At 44.6% G+C, this 21,816-nt stretch overlaps 1 protein-coding gene across 1 annotated transcript in view; it reads left to right on the plus strand.

Moving 5' to 3' along the window:
* LOC149866281 (protein mono-ADP-ribosyltransferase PARP12-like) overlaps nt 1-18,682 on the plus strand; it is a 37,677-nt gene extending 18,995 nt beyond the window's left edge. The window contains exons 8-12 of the mRNA XM_090043251.1: nt 1,229-1,325; nt 1,775-1,853; nt 12,675-12,805; nt 13,572-13,723; nt 15,413-18,682. Coding sequence (XP_089899377.1) covers nt 1,229-1,325; nt 1,775-1,853; nt 12,675-12,805; nt 13,572-13,723; nt 15,413-15,723 — 770 coding nt within the window. The 3' untranslated portion in view covers nt 15,724-18,682. The remainder of the gene's footprint in view (nt 1-1,228; nt 1,326-1,774; nt 1,854-12,674; nt 12,806-13,571; nt 13,724-15,412) is intronic.
* The last annotated feature ends 3,134 nt before the right edge of the window (nt 18,683-21,816 follow it).

Below are 21,816 nucleotides of genomic sequence, written 5' to 3' on the forward strand. Positions count from 1 at the left end.
CTGACAAACCCTACATCTATATCAGCACCAGAGGGCAGGTTTATATCTGCTGGCTTAGCATAAAGTCAGGCACAGAGAAAGAAGTTTCCTATAGAGAGGACAGTCCATAGAATTGGTTTGGCCCTGGCATAAGACAACCTTTAGGCATGTTCTGATTTTAGGCACTGTTATAACAGACTGGACAGAATTGCTTGGACATCTATGTCCCAGCCATACTACTTCTGGTCTAATATCTCTTGCACTGAGGGGTTGGGGAGGGATTTATGTTTTATTATAAAGCTTATAGGTCTCTCAGAAGCAGACCATCAATCAATCAGGGAGTGGAGGCAGAGAAATAAGCCCATAATAAAGTAAACTAGGAAAATCCTGGGATAAATATGATTTAAATTTCTCCTTTCTTTCTTTTTATTTTGAAAAGAGGTCATAGTCTCTCAATTCTGTTTTAAAAGTTAATTTACTGTTAGGGAGCTTGGGATGAACACAGCAGGTTTTTCTTTAAAACAATTGATCAAGGAAGTATCTTCATTCTTGTAAGCATCACCTGTACAGATTAATTATTTGCCGTGCTTAAAAAATATTAACAAGTGAGGGTTGTTCCTTCAGTTTCATTCTTTCTTATTTTTAAACTACAGACAGTCTTCACACGCACTATATTCTACTTATGCAAAAATGTGGCTAACTTTCTGTCCAAAAATGAGCTTACACTTTTATTAGTCAGTAAGTCTTAAAGCTCAGCGAGGCTCAGTGCTGGCTGTTCAGCAACCTATTGGTGCAGTTAGTGACTATGCAGAGTTTTCTAAGGGGACAAAGTATACCTCACCGTTGACACCTTTGACAGTTTTAACAGAATGGCAGAATTCTAAACATGGAAAATATAACTGATTATCAGTGGTCGTTCTAGGTGAGCCCCAGTAGCACAATGAGTTAGGGATGCTTCAGAGGTGAAACCTATAGCACATCCAGTCTCTTCATAGTCCTGGAAAATAAAATACTATGCATCAAGTCCATCGCAGTTTTAAGAATAAACTGAACAAACTGAAATTGGAATCCTGCCTGATCCACAAGGCAGACCCTGGTGTAGTCTGCCCTGTGCTGCTACAGTGTCTTCTCCACACACAGTAAGAGTAGAGCTCAGTACCTTTTGGCTATCTTGGTAGGGAGGCCCAGTGCATACTTTTGTCTCTGTGTGACTGCTGAGGAGGTAATTTGCTTCCTGTACTGTTTTCAGACATGGTCCAGAAAAACCTTCGCTACAAGACGGAGAGAGAGATTTGCAGGAGACCAAAATTCATCTCTCCACAAGAGGTTGAAAAGAAAAAAATCAGGTACCTATAGTTACTCTGCTCTGAGGTGGTTGATACAGATGCCTTCATGAGCATAGGAGTTTTCTCTAACAAAATTAGAGAAATCACTTGTTTTCTCAGACAAAATTAGTTTGTAGTGTAAATTGGCACTAGTCTCTCTTCTGTCATTTTATTTACTCTGATCCCAATTTAGCAAAGTGCTTAATTACATCCCTACCTATAAGCATGTGAGTAGTCCTGTTGGTCAAAAGTGAGGTGCGTTTTAAGCACTTTGCAAACTTGGAACTTTGTCTCTCTTGATTTATGGTGCTTTTGATGGGCCATATTGTTCAAGTGAACTGAAGATGCAGTTCTGAAGTCTTGGGATATACTGGCTTATCCTTTATATTTGTTGTGTCCTAAACTTGGCAAAACCTTATAGTCCAATGCTCTCCAGAAAATATTAAGACTCTCTTAAATATCTCATACAGTGGGAATCAGCATTCAGGAGAGTGGAAGAACATTCCAGACCACTGGGACAAGTCTGTCTTACCAGAAGTTGGATATAAGGTATGTAGCTTTTGGTTTCTGCCTGACCATATACAGCTTCCTTGAAATGCAGGTTCAGTGCCCTCCTCTGTAGACGCCCACCTTAAGTAATATTTACGGTTTTGAACCATGCTGATTATACACAGCAATCCACAATATTGCTTGCCAGTCCTGTAGATCAGTGTTTCTCCACCTGTGGGCTGTAACCCAAAAGTGGGTCGCAAGAATATATGAAAGGGTTGCAAAGAAACTTAAAAAATGGATTCTCATGAAATGAAGGAGAACACACACACACTTACACACACACACACACACACACGGGGGAACTGGAGGCAGCTGGTCGGGAGTGAGGGGCACTAGGTCGGGACTGGCCACTGATGTTTACAAATAGGTCCTGGCACAAAAAAAGTTGCAAACCACTGCTGTAGATCCACCAAAGCTAACTTAAATAAGTCAGCCTAGAAATGTGTTAGTATTTAGTTAAAACAACTAGGATGGCACATTTTTTCTGAGAAAGTCAGGCAGTTGACTAATTACCTCCAATGTCTGTACATGAATGCACAGAGCCTGGGAAACAAGCAGGAAGAACTGGAAGTCCTTGCACAGTCACAGAACTATGATGTGACTGGAATAACAGAGATGTGATGGGAGCTCACATGACTGGAGCACTGTCAAGGTTGGATATAAACTGTTTGGGAAGGACAGGTAGGGGAGAAAAGGAGAAGGAGTTGCGCTTTATGTAAAAGGGCTGTATGATTGCTCAGAGCTCCAGTATGAAACTGGAGATAGCCCTGTCGAGAGTCTCTGGGTGAGGGTCAGAGGGGACAGCAACGAGGGTGATGTTGTGGTGGGGTCTGCAATAGACCAAGAGGATGAGGTGGATAAAGTTTTCTTCAGACTGCTAGTGAAAATTTCCAGATCGCAGGACCTGGTTCTCACAGGGGACCTCAGTCACCCTGACATCTGCTGGGAGGGCAATACAGCAGTGCACAGGCAATCCAGGAAGTTTTTGGAAAGTGTTGGGACAATTTCCTGGTGTGAGTGCTGGAGAGGCCAACTAGGGGCCACGCTCTTTGTTGCGCCCCTAACGCCGGTGCACCCTTGACCGGCGAGCCTGGGTCGGCACGACCGGCTTGGTGCGAGGAGGGGGATTTATGACCAGGCAGGTGGGTGATAATGGTGAGCAGGAGTCAGTATGATTTAAACACAGCGTGATGGTTTCACAAAAGATTTATTTTACTTACGCTTCTGATGTGCTGGAGCGTAGGCAGAGGAGCTGATTGATTTAGTTACAGCATGCAGATACCATGTTACCCAGCATTTACAGGGTGGGTAAGTCAGTTGCTTCCGAGCAATTCATATAAGCTGTTGCAATCTGCAGATTACTAAGAGCTCTTGATAAGAAAGATAACGCCAAAGATAGAGAGATAAATGGACCGATAAGATGAGATACGCCAGAAAGATAACATAGGCGGAGAGATGCATGATCTGTTCTTCTTGAGTGTATACATGGTTCTCTGCTGTCTGCTTTGGGCGGAAGTTCTTTCAAAGTTTTATTTGACACAGCTGACCAATTACTATACGCCAATCATAAATAATTAATGAGTTGGCACTTGTGCTTTCTTTGTTTGCTCAGGTTTCATAAAAAAGGGGGGTTATTTTTACTTGGGTGTTACTGGTTCTGTTTGGTCACAGGATGGCACGCATAGCATATTTAATTTTACAACTTTACTAAAGTCAGCTAATCTCGTTACTATAGGTACTTTATCTTTTGTGCTGAACTGTCAAGGCCAGTTTCTCTCTCAAGTATGAGAAGCTCAAGTAATTTGAAATGAGGCACAGACAGGGGTGTGTATATGCAATACTGTTAATACAGAGGCATAAATTACAGAGTTTGTTGTGTTAGCTTCTGACCTTTTGTCACTTGACCTTTTGCCATCAGCATCTGAAATCAAAGACTTTGATCTTTGATACTCTTCTCAAACCTGCTGCTTATGAACAGGGAAGAATTGGTGGGGAATGTAGAAGTTGAAGGCAACTTGGGCAGCAGTGACCATGACATGATTGAATTCAGGATCCTGAGAAAAGGAAGGAAGGCGAGCAATAGAGTAAAGATACTAACCTTCAGAAAAGTAGATTTCAGTTCACTAAGGAAACTGATGGGCGGGATCCCCTGGGAGGCCAGTCTGATGGGGAAAGGAGTCCAAGAGAGTGAGTTGTTTTTTTTTAAAAAAACCTTACTAAGGGTGCAGGAACAAATGAACAATCCCAATATGCAGGACCATTAGCATGTATGGCAGAAGACCAGCTTGGCTTTGCAGGGAACTCTTCAGTGAGCTAAAATACAAAAAAAGCTTACAAGAAGTGGAAACTTGGACAAACAACTAAGGAGGAGCAGCATTATACAGGCATGCCGTGATGAAAACAGGAAGGCCAAAGCGCAATTGGAGTTGTAGGTAGCAAGGGACATGAAGGGTAACAAGAAAAGTTTCTACAAGTATGTCAGTAACAAGAGGAAGATCAGGAAAAGTGTTGGTCCCTTACTGAATAGCAGAGACAACCGAGTGACAGATGATGCAGAAAAAACTGAAGTACTCAATGACTTCTTTATCTTATTTTTCACAGGTATGGTCAGCTCCCAGACTATTACGTCTGGCAGCACAGTTTGGGGAGGAGGTGAGCTGCTGAGAATGGTGAAAGAACAGGTTAGGGACTGTTTGGAAAAGCTGGACATGTACAAGTCCATGCAGCCAGACAGGATTACCTGAGGGTGCTGATGTAATTGGCCTATGTGATTGTAGAGCTGCTGACCCTTATCTCTCTCTGAAAACTCGTGGCAATCAGAATTCTTGGATGATGGGAAAAGGGCAAGTATAATGCGCAACCTTAAGGAAGGGATAAAGGAGGATCAGAGGAACTACAGACAAGTCAGCCTCACCTCAGTCACTAGAAAAACCTAGAAGCAGGTTCTAAAGGAATCCATTTGCCTGTGTTGCTCAATATCTTCATTAACAACTTGGAAGACGGGATGGAGTGCACCGTCAGCAAGTTTGCAGATGACACAAATTGTGGGGGATAGTAGGTGTACTGGAGAGTAGGGCTAGGATTCAGAGAGACCTAGACAAATTGGAAGATCAGACCAAAAGAAATCTTATGAGTGGGGATCCTGGTTCTCCCTGATTTTAAAAAAGAAAATTCTCTGATTAAAAGTCCAAAATCCATGATTAAAAAGGGGTGCATGAAACAGGCCATATTCGATTTGGATCCTGATTCAGCCTGAATCAGGGACAGTGATTTGATTCGTTGATTTGGATCACTGTCCCGAATCAATTTGGCCGAATCTGAAGATTCAGTGCTGATTCAGAGAGGAATCAGCGATTCGGTCATAGATAAAGCTTTAAATGTTTTTTTTCTACATACCTCGAGGTACCAGGCACAGCTCATGAATGCTGCAATGGTGGGGGTGGATGGAGTGTCCCACAGGAGCACGGGGGACCTCCCCTGCATGCTCAGCAGCAGACCCAGAAGTCGACTGGAAGTACTTCTGTCCACTTCTGAGTCTGCCACTGAGTGTGCAGGGGAACCCCTCCCTCACTCCTTCAGTTCAGCAATCGGCTGTGGGAGGACCCCGGGAATCCCCCACAGACCCAGGAGGTACCTGTCACCAAGGCAGGGGTGGGGTTCCCCGCACACTCTGTGGTGGACCTGGAAGTGGACCAGAAGTGCTTCTGGTTCACTTCCAGGTTGATCGCTGAGTGCACTGGGGGCCCCCCATGCTTCCATGGGATGCTGCATCTGCCCCACCATCTCAGCATCGCGTACCTTGAATTATGTAGAAAAAATGTTTAAAGCTGTGTCTATGTCTGAAACATTGAATCTCTCTGAATCAATTCAGAGGGATCTGATTTGATTCGGAGAGATTAAAGGGTCTCCTGATTCAGTTTGGATTTGGAGATTCGGCTGCCAAATCTGGCCAAATATCCACTGAATCGAATCAGAGACCGAAGCTTCTCACAGCCCTAATATATATATAATCTCAATTGAACACAATGCTTTATTCATATATTTACATATATTTGTATATATTTCCTATATTTACAATTTTAAAGCAATTTGGAAGCCTACCAGTGACTCAATCACTATAATAAAATAAATTCTAAATACCTATAAATTTTGGTATTTGATTTTGGGTTTTTTATCATGGAAAATCAGAGCTCCCTCTGCCCCCTTAGCTCACAGCATGGAGATCCAGGCCCCTCACTCCCCACCCACAGCCTCCCTAGCCACAACCCCTGCCCCCGCACCAGCCCTGCTGGGGGGGGGCAGCTGCCGAGGCTACAGGGCCAGGGACCCAGGTTCACAGTCCTCTGCCACCCACAGCATTGCCCAAGCCCTGCCTGCCACCCTCGGCGGCAACAGCTGCTGCACCGCAGTGGAGTGCAAAGCCCAGTTCCCCCTCCCCAACAGGTGGCATGGCTGGAGCGAAGTCTATGGGGGTGGGGCGGGTTGCCTACTGTGGGCTTGGGGAGGTGGCTCCCTGCTACTACGTGCACTCCTGAAGGGGCTGGGGGAACCATGCCCCCCAGATCTGTGCATGGGGTGGGGGTGAGTGCAGGCTTCTCGCTGCAGACTTGGGCCCCTCACCCTGCTGTCCTACCTCAGAGCATCTGCAGCTCAGCAGGTGGAAACTGGTGCGGCAGGGCAAAGCAGGGCTGGGAGAGAAAGCTCCTTGCCACTGCAAGCCCCACATTGCCCTGGTGATGTGCCCCTGCCCACCCCACAGCAGTGGGGGCAGCAGCGTGTGGAGGGGGCATCTTGCCATGGCAGCGCAGGGCTTGCAGCAGCAAGGAGCTTCCCCGCCTTGCCTCACTCTGCTTTGCTGTGCTGGGTTCCACCCACTGGGCTGCAGAGGCCCCAGGGGAGGGCAGCAGGGTGGAAGCCTGAGCTCACAGCCCGCACCTACCCCTGCCCCATGCACAGGGAGTGTGCACAGCAGCGAGGAGCCAGCCTGCGGCAGTGGGGAGCCAGCTTCACCTTCCAGATGTGCCACCCATGGCCCTGTCCTGCTTCACCCAAACCCTACAGCTGCGCATTCTGGCCCCGGGCCCCAAGCACTGCCTGACTGGGCAACAGCCCCATTCATCCCCAGCCCTGCCCAACTCCCTCCCTCTCTTCCTCCCGACGGGGACCTCAATCCCCCCTCCATTTCCCCGTCAACTTACCTGCAGGAGCTGTTCTCCAGGCTGCCTGATGGCCACGTGCATATACATGCACATGGTATCCCCTTCCTGACTGCCGTCCTCCTGCTCCCTTGCAGCCCCTTGCAAGCTGGAACTCTGCCAGCCTGCAGAGCGCTTTTTGTAAAAGTGCAAAATCCATCTGTTGTCCATTAAATGAAGAAATCTGCATTTACCTTGGGTAAAAGGGGAAATCCGTGGGGGGGGGGTTTGTTTTTGCATGGGAAATGGAAAACCCAGATCCCTGCTCATGAGGTTCAATTAAGGAGAAGTGCAAAGTCCTGCACTTAGGGCGGAACAGTTCCATTCACCAATACAGGCTGGGGACCAACTGGCTAAGCAGCAGCTGTGCAGAAAAGGACCTGGGGTTACAGTGGACAGTAACCTAAATATGAGCCAGCAGTGTGATCGTGTTGTGAAGATGACTAATAGCACACTGGGCTACTTAGCATACTTAGGAGTGTTGGCAGCAGACTGAGGGAAGTGATTATTCCCCTCTATTTGGCACAGGTGAGGCCATATCAGGAGCTCTGTGTCCCGTTTTGCGCTTCCCAACTCCTCTTACAGAAAAGATGTGGACAAATTGGAGAGAGTCCAGCAGAAGGCAACAAAACAAGTTAGGGAGCTAGAGAACAGGAATTCTGAGGAGAGGCTGAGGGAACTGGGCTTATTTAGTCTGGAGAAGAGAAGACTGAGAGGGGATTTAGTAACCTGAGGGGTGGTTCCAAAAAGGATAGAGCTGAACTGTTCTCACTGATGGCAGATGGCAGAACAAGGAGCAGTAGTTTTAAGTTTTAAGTTGCAGCAAGGGAAGTTTAAGATAGCTATTAGGAAAAACTCTCCCCTGGGGAGGGTAGTAAGGCACTGGAACAGGTTACACAGAGAGGTTGTGGAATCTCCATCCTTGGAGATTTTTAAGATCTGGCTAGATAAAGCCTTGGCTGGGATGATCTAGTTGAGGCTGGTCCTGCTTTGAGAAGGGCATTGGACTAGATGACCTCCTGAGGTCCTTTCCAACCTTAATTTTCTATGATTCTACATAAAGCACAAGCAAGGGTTTAGATACATGCTTTAGCTCAGTTTTTTGAATTTATAAGACAAAGAATCCATGAGAGAGGCAAGATGTGCTCAGAGGTTTGTTATGCTTCTTCAAGCTAAAGGAATGTAGATAAGGAAAGAAGAATTGCACTATGATATCCAAGGTCTTTGTCTAAAGTGACAACAGCTTTGTATGTAAGAAGGTGCTACTTTGTGCAGATACCTTGATACATTGGCTTTAAGGGGAAAATGATATCAAAAGAATCAAGCCAAAGGGATACCATTTAGGGCCCAGGCCACCTTTCCTATGCTGAATGGGAAAAGCAAGGTGCTTGTGAAAAAGGATAGAAAAAGGTAGGAATAAGTTTGTGGGCAGTGGTGATTATCTGGAAAGATAAGAGTAATGAAAAGATCATCTGAATGCTGGTTCTGACCAGTTTCTAGAAGGCAGGAAGCCTGGTAAAATGTCATGCGATCAGAAATGTAGGGGGTTAATTCATAGATTACATAGACATTAGGGCTGGAAGGAACCTTGGGAGATCACATCCAGCCCCCTGCAGGAAGTCAGCTGGGGTCAAAGGATCCCAGCAACACAAGCGTCCAAACACTTCTTAAAGGAGTCCAGAGTAGATGCTTGCACCACCTCTGAAGGGAGTCTATTCCAGGTCTTGGGGGCTCAGATAGTAAAGTTTTTCCTTATGTCCAGCCTAAAATGGTCTTGGAGGAGTTTATGACCTTTGGACCTTGCCGTCCCTTGGGGTGAACAGACATTCCTCCAGATCCTGATGCATATACCCTGATGTACTTATAGGCTGCCACCAAGTCACCCGAGCCTGCACTTCTCCAGGCTGAAGAGTCCCTGGCTCTCAGCCTCTCTTCATAGGGCCTATTCTCTTGTCCTCTGATTATGTGCGGCTCTCCTCTAGACCACCTCAAGTTTCTCCACAACCTTCTTCAATTGTGGAGCCCAGAATTGGATGCAGTACATTGGATGTAAGAAAGTGAGGTTCTTTGCTATGGCCAGTAAATTTGTGATTGAGCTGCTCAGCAGAAATCTGCTGTTTCCATGACCCTATTGCACCTGGTCAGTTTTTTCAATGGCTTATTGTCGGGGATCTGCCATAATGTTGCAGCTGTGCGGTATAAACTAGCCTGCATAGCTGGCCTCTGTTAAAGTTAGGGGGGATGCCATGAGAACCAGTTTGTTTGACTATAGATTTTAATAAAATAACTTTTCAATTAAATGTCTAACTGAATCTAGTTACTTCCTTGCCCTCTAGACATAGCAGCATGAGTATGAGTAGCTGAGAACTTGCCCCTGAGGTCTTAGGCAACTTATGCAACTCATGCTTTAGACTTATCTCCTTTTCCGGCTTGTTCACCTGTGTTGATGCAAGCTTCAGTCATGTTTTGTGTTCCTAGTGTACACAACCCCTGGGTGTGCGGGGGTGGACTGTAGCTCCTACACCGAGTTTGACTAAGACCTGAGCAGCTGAGCATACACATAGAAGCTTACCTTTGAACCTCTTATTTCAAGGTCAGGACTTTAGACTATATAAGAGATAGAGAATGTGCTGTTCCAATAGACAAGGTCTAGTTAATGCCTAGCGGTCACAAAGAGAAGAAAAAGAGATGAGGCTTTTTCATAAAATGTTTTTCTATTCTATGCATGTCTACAACCTTTACCTCTTTCGATTCTGTTGCATTTGATTGTGCTCCAAGGAGCTGCACTTTTGTGTACAGCTGAAGTCACTGCCAAAAGTAATTGATTTGGGTCACGAGGTAAACTTTTATTCTTATTCTTAGATGGACCTGGTGGAGGGCTCACATTTTATTCTTCTCCCTACGAGAATTGACTGGGGTGGTTAGTAGGGCTGTGCAAAATTTCACCAGCAGTTTCATTTCCACTTGTTTCAAGCTCAAAACAGTGAAATTGAAACGAAACAGAAAGCTTTGAAACAGACTTGAAACAACACACGGCATGTTGAAACGTTTTGAAATTTTCAAAATGTTTCAACTTTTGAAGCTCAAGCTGGGCTTGCCTGCGGGGAAACAGAAACTAAAGTAAGGAGAGCGGGGGGCGGGGCTCTCATTATTGACTGTGTAGCTGGCCAGTGGCTGTCATCCTTCCCTGAGGTCCCTTCCAATCCCAGTGCTCTGGGGGAGAGATGGAAAAACTGCATAAACGGCAGCATTGTTTGAACTGCCCTGCTTTCTGCCTTGGTGTCAGTTGAGTGAGGGCACACCTTAACACATGCACAGTGTCACCCACCCATGTCACGAGTTTTGCCTGTCAGCAGCCAGAGGTGCAGGGCCGCAGAACCCAGATTCCCCCTGCACCTATCTCCTTGACAGCTGGCAGTCTTAATGGCCACAGCAGGGTGTAGCAGGCCTGCAGTTTTCATCCCCTCTGTGCTCCCAGACGGACACAGTTACACAAGCACCCATGACACAAATTTTGCCTGTCAGCAGCTAGAGGTGCAGGGCCCCAGAACCCCTGTACCCATCTTGAAAGCTGGCAGGCTTTGTGGCCTCAGCAGGGGCTAGCAGGCCTGCAGCTTTCACCCTACTGCACCTTAACATACACAGTGTGACCCATGTCACGAGTTTTGCTTGTCTGCAGCTTGAGGTGCGGTTTCCCCCAAGCCCCTGAACCTATCTCCTTGAAGCTTGGCAGGCTTCATGCCCTCAGAAGGGACTACCATTCCTGCAAATTTCATCCAAATTGGGCCAGAAATGCCAAAGTTATAGGCTGTTTCGAGCTTCCCCATTATAGCCTATGGGCGAAACATTGAAACAGAGAAACTGTTTTGACGAAACAAAATGGAACAGCTGTTTTGAAAAGAAATGTAACGCTGTTCTGTCGAAACATTGAAACAGAACAGTGCCATTTCGTGCAGCCCTAGGGGCTAGGCTGGAACTTAAAAGTGACATGATGAAGGAATGGAAACTGGGTGGAGTGGTGGAGGGAGGTTGTTCGTGGTTATAAAACCAGGAAATCAATAAAGAGGAGGTAGTTTGGTCGGATTACTTAAAATGTGTTCTTTTGTTTCATGTCTATTTAATGAAGCCGGTTGAAATAGAAAAGGAAATATTGCCAGTCCCCCCACTGCCAGCTCACTCTATTTAGTGACTGACATTTTGGAGAGAGGATTTTTATTGTCGTGGCTGCTGCTGCTGCTTGAAAATTCAGTTACTACACCCTTTGAATTTAAAGCATAAGAGGTCAAAAAATCATCCAGTAGAAGTAGGGAAGGCAAAAGCTGACATTCCTTATGGTTTTATTTAAGGTAAAATGCTAGCATAAAACTCCTTCCACCATTTTCAGGCCTCTTATACATGAGGATGAACTGAATCTCCACTTCCCCTTCTCCCTCCACCCCGCTTTGAAATCCCAGTTTTGTAAACTAAATCCTTTTACAGCTTGCCTTAAAACAAAGGGCAGTGTAATTAAAATACGCATGTTCTGTAGAGCAGCGTTTCTCAACCCATGGGTTGCAAGAACATTTAAAAACAACTTAACGTGTACCTTGCTGGGATCGTCTGACCCCAGTAGTCTTTCCTGCCCAAGTGCAGGGGGGTTGGACCCGATGATCTCATGAGGTTCCTTCCAGCCCCTAGCATCTATGAATCTATGAAAGGGTTGCAAACAATCTTAAAAAATGGATTCTCCTTTAAAGGAGAACAAATGGGAAACGGTGGCTTTTCCCTTGCAGGTTGACAGAGTTCCAGCCTGCAAGGGGCTGCTTGGGGCCCCCCATGCCCTACACATTCCCCCCTGCCCCATATGGAGGGGCTGGGGCCTGAGGGTAGCAAGTTGGGAGTGAGGGACACAAATTGGTCCTGGTACAAAAAAGGTTGTGAACCACTGCTATAATGCATGTTCTATGGAGATTTAAGGGCATGGGCACACATATTACAACAGGTAAACAAGGCTGCAGAATCACAGTACATCATCTGCCTTCTAGAAAATGAAAACTAACCCATGAGACCTTATTCCTACAGAAGAGCACCAGGCTGCTGCAAGTTAGCTTTCATTTATGGTGGGGTGAGAATGTATATACAGTAGTTACTGCAAAGTAGCTGATTCTCTATAAATCTCCACCCTTGTTTATCTCAGGCTAACTTGTGTGTGCTCAGAGCCGTCCCAAGGGGTGTGAGGCTGGGAGCTGGTGAGCAGCTGGAGTGGAGGGAGGGCAGGTGGCAAGCAGCCGGAGCGCAAAACCAGCGGCATGCAGCAAGGCCTGTACGGCACTGTCCCTGGGGCCCCCCAAAGTGCGGGGCCCGGAGTGGTTGCTCTGATTTGTGCCCTCCTAGGGATGGCCCTGTGTGTGCTTGTGGCCTGAAAAATAAAACAGTTCTGTGGCTTGCTGCAGGAGAGGTTCTTTCTGTTGATGCAGTGACTTCTGGCATGGGTTAGGCACAGTTTCAGAGGAAAATAGATTTTCTAAGTAAAAAGTCCACAGTCTCTGATATCGTACAAAAGAAACACTTTATGTGCCTCAGCCACTTGTTGCGTTGTGGTTCTGTGAAAGATGTAAGGTTTGTTCTTACATTTTTCTTACAGCTTATCAAACTTCTCAGTTCTTCGGAGGAATACAAAAAAATCCAGACAGACTTTCAGCGCACAATGCCCAAAACCGCCATTCTGTGCATCCAGAGAATCCAGAACCCATCTCTCTGGGAATTGTATCAATGGTACGTACAAAATACTGCCCTAGTAGGTTTTATGTAGTGGATTTTTTTTCTTTGCTGTTATGACTAATTCCTATGTACAATGCAATTATGCAGCTAAATATGTCTGTATTTTTTAATTTGCTGGGCTGCTCAGTTTAACTGCCTTGCTGCAGTCAGTATCTAAATGAAGAGTAGTTGGCTGAAGCAGGCAAGATGGAAGTGTTCTGATATTCAGAGGCCTTTGGGTTGTTGCCTAGTTCCTGACAGAGAACGCCTCTCCCTGTAGCCTTGGTGTCCCATGATAGCTGCATTCCGCAGGAATTATGAAGCACTGAAGCAATAACAGAGATGTTCAAGTTAAAATGCCATTACTTGCATGGAAACTGAACCCCAATTAGAATGACCACCAGCCTCCAGGAGCTCAAAGCAAAATGCAACTCATTTTTCTGGCATTTCCTTCAATAATGGATATACGTGATCAGACGCAGTTAAAAAAAATCTAGCTATTTCTCCTTCAGACTTGCATAGGAGGAAATCAATTCTATTCTTAAATGCTTGGGAGGTACTAGATGGAATGGCAGTCATAGATGGGTAAATCTGAGTACGAGCCTTTTGAAAAGCATTCATGTGGATATTTGCTTAATAAAATAAAGTATATTACACTTTTTAACAACACTTGATTGCTTTGCATCAGTGGGCACAAACAGCCTCTGAACTTAATAGAACCTGCTTGGCTAAAATAACCTGACTTTCCACTATAGCACCATGACAGTGCTGCTCGTTACAGGCAGAAAGAACAAATGCACAAAAGGAACGCAGGGAAAGCTGTGGCCGAGAAGTTCTTATTTCATGGGACCAGTAAACAGTACGTTGATGCCATATGCCAGCAGAACTTTGACTGGAGGGTCTGTGGCCTTAATGGTACAGTCTATGGCAAAGGTAATTCCCAAGTTTATTCTTCTGTTAACCTTGGCTTGAAAAAAACCTTCAGAAAAACAGTAGCTACAGCAAAAATGTGAACTCGAGGATGTCAGGGGAAAAGGACACTCACCTGAGTTAAGTGTTACAGGGAAAGCTTCCTGTTGCTTGAGCTGCTGCCACCCTTCCACAGATTAGCTGGGGAGAACAGTGTATGGATGGGCAGGGGGTTCGGGAGCACTCAGAACAGTCATTTTGCCTGACACACAAGACAGCATCTGAAAAAAAACTGGTCAGTATCTTCTGGGTGCAGCATTGGCACTCTTCCCTCTACACCAGAGGTATAAAACTTATTTGGCCCATGGGCTGGATTAGGGAACTGGGTTTAGTTTGTGAGATGGATTGGGCCCACAAACCAACCCTGTGCTGGTGGAGGCACTGCATGTAGCATAAGCCGTGGACTGGCTGTGTGCTGTTTGTAGCATGTGTGCAGGCTCCAGGCCTGTGTACTGTATGCAGCATGCACTGCTTTTGTGTGCAGCGTGTGCGGCCAATCTGGAGCACATGCTAAACACAGCACGTGGAGCCACTCTAGGACATGCACTGCATGCGACGCCCATGCTGGACCAGCTGTGTTCACTAGATCTGGCATGTACGGCCAGTCAGTGGGTCTGATACAGACTGAGCCTGGATCCAGCATATAGGGTCAGTCCAGAGTGAGTACCACATGCAGCATGTGCCCCAGACCAGCCTTGCGCTGTGTGCAGCCCATGCCAGACAGGTTTCGCCTGCTTCATGCAGCACACAGGGGTGGGGCCAGTGCATGCTGCACTACAGGTTGAATCGGGCCCACAAGCCATATCTTTGACATCTCTTGTCCTACACTATTTGTGAGGTCACTGAACAGTTGCTTGAGAGAGAGCATGTTGTGCTGTTGAGAAGTATGGAAGTGAGAGGAGTTAGGAAGAGCATGGAAAAAACTCTTGCATTGCCATTTGTCCTTTGGATAGGGTTGAGCCCAGTGCAAACCACAGATTACTCAGCATTCACTTAAGAAAGCCATCACTTCCCATGTCAACACCACGTGCAGCCTGTCTTTCCTGAACCACAAGAGAAAGAGATAATGTGTTTTGTGTCTGATGCCTTGAAAGCAACTGGCCCTAAGTGTTTATCCCCTGACTGGAAATGATTTCTCATGCCTTACTCCTTTTTACTTTTAATGCAAGAAACTACCACATGAAGTGGAACAAAATAGACTAATTTTTTAAAAACAAGTAATGTAGCTGATCAGAGCTCGCCCTCCCCCCTCTCTGCCATCAGTTGTTCTGCATATTAGAACATTGTGGAAACAAAAGGTTTCTGTTTTAAATCTCTAAAAGGTTACTCACAATAGAGAGTGAGTGGTGAGATAAGGAGTTGGAGATACATGGGCAGAAAGTATGTTCTTATGGAATGAGAATGGAAACATGCTCTGTTGTTACTGTCCTTCCTGTGTGGTGAAAGATCAAGTTGTGATCCTAGTTGATAATTGTATCAGAAAAGATGTACACCACATCTGAGTGCCTTGAAAAGGCTGTCTGCAAATTTCTTACCGGTAAACATTTTGCTGTTATTTGTGTGCCCACCTCCCCCATTTGAATTCCCAGCGCTTGTCTTGCAACAAGGCATCAATCTTAACTAACTACACCTTTACTTGTGTGTCTTTTGCAGGAAGCTACTTTGCAAGGGATGCATCTTACTCTGATAACTATAGCAAGTGTGAGCACAACGTCAAGACAATGTTTCTGGCACGGGTGCTGGTGGGGGAGTTCACCTGTGGTAACTCTTCCTATCGTCTTCCTCCCCCCAAAAGTGGTCAAAACAGTTACTATGACAGCTGTGTGAATAGCACGAGTAACCCATCTATCTTTGTCATCTTTGAGAAGTACCAGATTTATCCTGAATATCTGATAGAATACACAGACCAGCCATTGGCAGCAAAGCCATTAAGTGCTTATTCATTCAGTTCATATTTACAATAGGATTTGTTTAACTGAGAGTGCTGTCTGTCAGAAGTGGGCTTGGTAGCATTATTAAACATTAGGGCCTTGTTGCATGTTAATTTCAGGCAGCTTCTGGAGCTCTTAACCTTCGGATTGTCCACACGTGAACACCTCAAACTAGTTTTAAGCGTGCTTTAAGTGGCTTAAAGATATGCCACTCTTAGGGCAGGTTTCTCTCTCATCCATGTCAACCAGCTCATGTTCCCTTAATGTGTGGCCACTCCCTACAGGTGAGCTACCCAAGTTACAGCCCTCCAGGATCACAGGATGCATTGCCTCCCCTCTCCACCCCCCTGTGGTCAGACTTTCTCCCCCCTGAACTCTTCTGCCCAGGGGTGCAAGCCTGCAGAGCACTTGCCAGCTAGCCAGGTTCCAGGACACGAAGGGATCCAGGTGTGGGGTTTACAGGGCATGGGGAGGAACAAGGCAGGGAGTGTGATTGGGTCGCCATGAGCTGCAGTTTCCTTCCCAGGGCAGGGACAGTAGCTCCCCTAAAAATGCCTTTCCTCACCTCTCCCACTTCCCAGCCACCCCCAGAAGCACTTCAGTACCCCCTAGAACCCAATCCCAAATCCCGTCATATTAAAACATAAGACCTTCTTTAATTTGCTTCCTCTTCATTTCTTTTTAATTTTTTTTTTATTTTTTGATTTTATCCTTCCATAGCTGACTTCATTTCACCACCCTTCCCCCACCCTCATTTCCTTTCCACCTCCCATTTTCATTACCCAGCTGCATTCCATTAACTCTGCCTCCCAGCTTCATTTTCCTGCCTCCCCTCAGCCCACCTCCCCCCCAGCAGGGATGGAAGCCCGTCCTGGTTCACCAGCCTTGCAGTGGCGACTCACAGCTGTAGCTCCTGGGCAGGCCCCTGCTCACCAGCCCTCTAGTGACCAGCTCAACATGTAATAAGACCCTTCTTCTCTCCACAGTCTCCTAAGTAACTTACAGTACTTTATAACATAAAGGACATTTTAAAAATTTGAAAAACGTATCTTAGTGGGGTTACTTCATTTTCTCTACTTAGTTGGGGGTTATAAATCTTCTTGGCATTCACTTGGTTCTTGTAAGGGGACATGAAGAAACAGATTAACAGTTAGCTGTATGACTCTTAACATGACTTACTTTTAATGCTCTGTAGTTCATTTTTATTAATTCTCAGGGAGGGAAGTCAGATGTGTAGTAAGCAGCAGGAGTAGAATTTGCACAAGCCATTTTTTGGCAAGACATTTCTTTACTTCCATAGAAATGGTTTTGCCCACAGAGTTGCTGTGCACTGCTGCTTCCACATCAGAGTGACCTGTTAACATGCTCTGCTACTCTGTGGGGTGTTTCTTCTTAATACTTTGTGCTTGCCAAGGTGTAAATGTGTGTTGTAAAAATAATGCAGGGAGTCATAAAGAACACACAATTTCATTAACTACTAGTGCTATCAGCAATCTGACTCGACTTTTGAGATGCTAATAATGAGTGAGGGTTTTTTTATGTGGTTGGAGCATCAACAGTGTGGCTGTGGTCTGTCTTCACTCTTGCCAACACAGCTATTTCAAACAGCACAACTAAGAACTTCCCTTTCTTACTTTATTCTCATATGGACCAAGCAATTCTGCAGTAAAAACTAATGTGGAATATAGTTTGTGTTCTCCTTTCCTAATGAAAGGAGGATCTTTAAGGTGAAGATTGTGGGGAACCAAAGGTGTAAGTTGTTGGCCCTATAATTGGGACACGGTAAACTATTTTTGTTGATGTACAAGAAAGGATAGAGTTGAGTTGGGTTTGAGTCTCTCTCTCTCTCTCTCAGGGTTGTATTCATTCCTGTATGGTTAACAGGAGTCAAAAGCAATCAAAGGTCCCTTGCTGAAGTAAACAGTTCCACCCTTTGTGAATGTAAGAAACAGAGACTATGAACCTTCTGTTCACAAAGTTGTGACTTCAGAAGACAGCTGCACTTCAGAGCTCCGCTCCTTTTTGGGAGGTCTTCCCTTCTCCATCTGCAGTCCAATGAAAACTGCAGTCTGGATTTTTAATTACAGCCAAGGAAGTGAGGGGAGCAGGGAGAAGCATTTGTGGTAGTAAATCTCTACAAAAGTCTGCTCTGCAGTGTGCCAAAAACAAAGCTAAAAAAGCCAAAAAAACCCAGCTCCCCAAATACCCCCCAATCAAAAAAAAAAAACACAACTCAACAAAACAAAAAGAAAACAACAAAAACCTGACATAACCCTAAGGAAATTCTACTTATTTGTACAGCTTCTGTACTTCTAATTATTTTGTCCTCTGGTAAAAGTTGCTCACCAGAAGCCAAGTGCTAAAGGTGGAAAGGAGCGAAGGGATAATAAAAATTGCTCATCCTCTTCTGCTGGTAACGTTGTCAGAGCATATATAAAATAAACTGTAGAACCTAATGCTGTGCTAATGTGCTATTTCACCAAATAGGTCCTGCTATAGTTAAGAAGCGAACAAGAATTAAGGATGAACCACTCAAGCTTTTCAGCACTTTCACTGTCTATCTACATTTTTGTTCAGGTGGGAGAGAAAGTATTGTGGCATTTACTGGAAACTCAAGCTGGTGTGTACTTCAGTAATTAATTACTGTGATTACAGAAGTACAACTTAACAATTGTGTCACTTGTAAATACAAGGGTACTGCTTAATCATCATTTTTCCTCACCAAAATTGATGCAAGTGACAATGCTTTGGATTACAAGAAGTGTTCCTCCAGTTATAGCAGTTGCATTGGCTAGTTGTGTATTTCAAGTGCCTTGGAATTTCCATGTTTTAAACAAGAAAAAATTAACTGGAAGTTATTTTGAAACGCCTTTAATGTATGAAGCTGAAATCAAATTTTTTATTATTCTCAACTATATGCCTTGGCTCTTTGGCAGCTAGAATGTATGACATCTTTTTTAATGGAAACTATTAAAGAATTTTGCCTGAAAAATGGGCCAGGTTAAAGTTGTCCATTATTTGTCAACTATCAGCAATTCTGCTTTAAACAGGAACACAGAGGACCATATGAGTGGACACTTGTCAGTGTATGTGGTAAGTAGCAGTTACATAATGGATATGATTTAATGCCTTTCATGGGGAAAAAGGAGAAGTTTTATATTGCATCTAGTACATGTATTGGGGAGTTGTTTGTTTGTTTGTTTTAAGTACTGCAGAATAGCCAGGCTCTACCTGCATTCTAGATGCACATTTTCGTACTTCACAGTTGTCTCCATTCACTGGTTGGTCCTTCATTGGATGCATTTTTGGTGTTCAGACATTATAGAGAACATGGATTTAGCCACAACTAATAGGATAAATTCTGATCAAGATCTTTATTTATACTTGCTAGAAAGTTATGGTCAGTAAAATTAAATGTTCTCATACTTGTTTAAATCCAGTCAAGTTTTTTTTAATACTCACTGAGCACATCTACACAAGACAGTTATTGCACAGTTGACTAATTAGCTGCACAATAAATGTCACATATCTACATATATGCCCCTATTAGGCTGGAGTAAACTAATTTACTCTGCAGCAGGGTAGTACTTGTATTTCTCCAGCTGTGGAGTAGAAAACTCCATAGCACTGCATGTGTAGATGCTGCCCTGGCTGGCTAGAGCATGAGGGTGCTTCATTGTGGGGGCTGCCTGCTTGCTAGTCCTGCACTGGAGCACCCTCCTGCCCCATCCAGCCCCTCCACAGCACACTGAACCAGACTGGAGCAGCCCTGGGCTGGCAGGCTGATTTCCCTGCACCCCCTGCCGGGTTCCCTGCCAGCCGGGACTGCTCGGACCTGGCTCAACATGCTGCAGTCCTAAGTGCACTTGTAAACGTGTGCCTGGAAGCAATAAGCTCTGGTGCAATAAGCACCACAGTTTATTGCAGTGCATTAATATGCATGTGTAGACATGTCCACTGAGAGACAAGTGACTGAAAAAACTAGATAAAAATAAATCAATTTAAGCCACTCATTTGACATTTCAGTTTGCGTCCAAATAGTAAATTACACACAGAGGAAACCACTTGACTAATTATCCTGCTGTAGTGCAATTCATGTAGCACCAGCAAATTGGGGTTTTTTTAAAATTTCTATAGAAAAAGAGAGCATTATGTGAAAAAGGTTTTTTAAAACTATTCCGTGAGGTAAGATTATTTATTTTGGAAGGAGAAGAGTGGCAGTGGTTCTAGATAGATTTGTATGTATTAAGGGAAGATTCAGTTTCAGAATATACACAAATAAAGGGACAGTGTGAGGTTAAAACTTCTAAAAGTTTTCTTAGTGACTCAGTATTGGAGCCGGCTGAAAACTTTCTTGCGCAAAATAGTTTTGTTGACTAAAGGTTTGTTTTTTGCATGAGAAGTTTTAAAACAAAGTTTCCTTTTTCAGTTGTACTAGTTTTCAAAACACAGGGTGTGTCTACATGTGCATTAATGTGCCATTGCTACTGTGCATTAAGTTTAGTACCTCTAGTATGAGGTAATAATACATAAATGCACAGCTGACGCTAATGCACAGTAGCAATGGAGCACAATCTTTTTGTGATGCTTCATGTGCAGTAGACTAATTCTACTGTGCATTGGCACATTAGCATGCTTTTTGCCATGGTGTTCTAATGTGCAGCAGAATTAGTCTACTGTGCATTAATCATCTTGTGTAGGTGTGCCCCGTGAGAAGTTCTGAATATTCAGTTCCTTCCTCCCTGCCTCTTTTTGTTAGTGAATAAATGGAATAGAATATTGTGTCAGTTTTGTTTCTTCTCCCCTTCCCACTCCTGGGTTTCCTATACTTTTCTCCTGTCGGACAAGTTGTAGCAGCAAAAGGAAACCTTAGGCATTAAATTTGCCACTGCATTTTCAAAAGCTGAGGAAACTTGTGCAAGGGGAAATGACAGGCTTTTTAGCTGACTGATTTTGCTACTTTTGCATGTTTTCTGACCTTCTAACTGCTAAAAATAGCAGTCAGCTGTACTTTGGGTTCCTAATAAACTTTTTTTTCTGTCAAGCAGTTATGAACTACAGAAGCCTGTGTACAACTGATGCCATTGTAATTGGACTTATTTTTGTAAATTGTAATTCTAACAACCTAAAATTTAAGTTAACATTGACTGCTTTTGAGTGATAAAAGTATCCCTTAAATATTTGGCTCAAGAGTGATTGAGCATAAGCAGTGAAACAGGAATGGTTTGGTTACATGGGAGGAAAAAATCAGGCACGACATTTATCTTTTTTCCCCTAGTGTGATAGTAGTGCAGCGCACAGGACAACCAGACAGGTTCGGATTTAAGACTGACCTGTTGTGGATATTAGACAAGATGTTTTAACTTTACAGTGATACTTTTTGCATATAGGTATTTGATAACACAGCCATATCCTAACAGTAAGCAAAATATCACTGTGGGTGGGAGAGACAGTGAGCATTTTGTTTTGTGTAGCACGTAAGTTTGACACCTGTAGCCTGGGCATGTTCTGAGACTAGGCCCTGTGGAAAGGGCAGCATTGTGATATTTTCTGGCAGTGACTGCATTAGAAGAGGGGAATGGGAGAGTCCACTTCCAGTGGATATCAGGACACATGCATCCACCTTCAGCAGATGGAAACAAACCCAGAAGGTTGTCTCTGGCCTGAGGTTGAAAAGATCAAAAAAGTATGAAAGTGGAGATAGCAGCAATGTTGGGTGGCTCTACTTAGAGTATCTGAAGCAGGGGTGGGCAAAATGTGGACTGCAGGCCAGATGCGGCCCGCCAGGCCATTCTATCCAGGCTGCGGGGCCCCTAAAAAATTTAGAAAATTAATATTTATCTGCCCTGACTGCCTGTCATGTGGCCCTCAATGGCTTACCAAAACTCAGTAAGCAGCCCTTCCACCTGAAATAATTGCCTGCCCCTGATCTGGAGGCTAGATGAGTAGTTTGTGGCCAGGTAGTTATGCATCCATTTTACCAGCAAGTATTCTTTGAAGCTGAACAGCAATGGGCCTGCCTCTTGTTCACAAGTTTTGTACATGGTTTCCAAGGTGTCTTCTTCGTTTTTAAAGTAGAATGATCACTGTGATTATTTGATTGCTTACTCTCAGAAATGACTGAGG

Source organism: Crocodylus siamensis, chromosome 4 (genome assembly GCF_052110815.1).
Source record: "Crocodylus siamensis isolate JL-2025a chromosome 4, ASM5211081v1, whole genome shotgun sequence".
Lineage (NCBI taxonomy): Eukaryota > Metazoa > Chordata > Crocodylia > Crocodylidae > Crocodylus > Crocodylus siamensis.